Below are 1646 nucleotides of genomic sequence, written 5' to 3' on the forward strand. Positions count from 1 at the left end.
TCCGAGGCAGAGCCTGGCTCTGTCACCTAGGCTAGAGTGCAGTGGCGCAATTTCGGCTCACTGCCACCTCCACCTTCTGGGTTCAAGCACTTCTCCTGCCTCAGTGTCCTGAGTAGCTGAGATTACACTCGCCTGCCACCACGCCTGGCTAATTTTTTGCATTTTCAGTAGAGATGGGGTTTTACTATGTTGGTCAGACTATTCTCCAACTCCCAACCTCAGCTGAATCTGCCCACTTTAGCCACCCAAAGTGCTGGGATTATAGGCATGAGACACCGCACCTGGCCGTCTGGCCAAGTTTTCATTCTGTTGCCCATGCCAGAGTGCAGTGGCACAATTACAGCTCAGTGCAATTTCGACCTCCCAGGCTCAAGTGATCCTCCCATCTCAGCCTCTTGCTTAGTTAGGACTACAGGCATGCACCACAACTGCCTCTTTTTTTTCTTTTTGAGACAGAGTCTTGCTCTGTCACTCAGGTTGGAGTGCAGTGGTGTGATCTCGGCTCACTGCAACTCTGCATCCTAGGTTCAAGGGATTCTCCTGCCTCAGCCACCTGAGTAGCTGGGAGTATAGGCATGTGCCACCATACCTGGCTAATTTTTGTATTTTTAGTAGAGGTGGGGTTTTACCGTGTTGGCCATGCTGATCTTGAACTCATGAGCTCAGGTGATCTGCCTGCCTCCACCTCCCAAAATGCTGGGATTACAGGCATGAGCCAATGTGCTCAGCCTTTTTTTTTTTTTTTTTTTTTTTTTTAAATGGTAGAGATGGGGTCTCACTAGGTTGTCTAGACTGTTCTTGAACTTCTGTGCTTAAGAGATTCTCCCATCTCAGCCTCCTAAAGTGCTGGGATTATAAGCGTGAGCCACTGTGCCCAGCAGCCCCAAATATCTTAATGCTTATTCTATTCTTTATGTTGCCCAGGCTGGTCTTGAACTCCTGGGCATAAGCAATCCTTTGTCCTCGGCCTCCCAAATTGCTGAGATTATAGGTGTGAGCCACTGCGCCCGGCCTTCTTATCTCTTTTCTTGATGCTTTTGGATGGTCTTCAATATCTCTTTGATTCTCTACTTTTCTTTAGGTTTATTCCCGAGCCAATGAACAGGAACCTTGTGGCTGGTGGCTGGCCCGGGTGCGGATGATGAAGGGAGATGTGAGTGACTGGGAATGCCTTTGGAGAACTACTGAAACAAATATTTTATTCATAGAAAGTTGCTCAGGTCATCCACAACTTCTCCTTTTTTACCATATGCCAGTTCTATGTCATTGAATATGCTGCCTGTGATGCCACCTACAATGAAATTGTTACCCTGGAGCGACTTCGGCCAGTTAATCCCAATCCCCTTGCAACCAAAGGCAGCTTCTTCAAGGTTACCATGGCTGTGCCTGAGGATCTGAGAGAGGCGTGAGTGTTAAGGATGGTGGGAACAAGGGCCCTCTTGACAGTCCTAATCTCTGGCTTGATTTCTCCCAGGCCTCACTCCCACTTTGCAGTTTTCTCTGTTGTTCCCCTGGCCCTCTAGAGCCCTTCTTGCTAAGAAGACACTCAGTTCCTTTATTTTTCCATCCTTGTTCTTTAACTGTGGTCCCTCTTCTTATTTTCTGAGCCCTGCTCTTTCTCTTCTGATTTTTTTTTTTTTTTTTTT

General features: G+C 47.4%; 1 protein-coding gene across 1 annotated transcript in view; it reads left to right on the forward strand.

Moving 5' to 3' along the window:
* The window catches only part of FXR2 (FMR1 autosomal homolog 2), a 26591-nt gene that overhangs the window by 10863 nt on the left and 14082 nt on the right, over window positions 1-1646 (forward strand). The window contains exons 4-5 of the mRNA XM_017531367.1: window positions 1082-1153; window positions 1257-1408. Coding sequence (XP_017386856.1) covers window positions 1082-1153; window positions 1257-1408 — 224 coding nt within the window. The remainder of the gene's footprint in view (window positions 1-1081; window positions 1154-1256; window positions 1409-1646) is intronic.

Source organism: Cebus imitator, unplaced genomic scaffold (assembly GCF_001604975.1).
Source record: "Cebus imitator isolate Cc_AM_T3 unplaced genomic scaffold, Cebus_imitator-1.0 Scaffold72, whole genome shotgun sequence".
NCBI lineage: Eukaryota > Metazoa > Chordata > Mammalia > Primates > Cebidae > Cebus > Cebus imitator.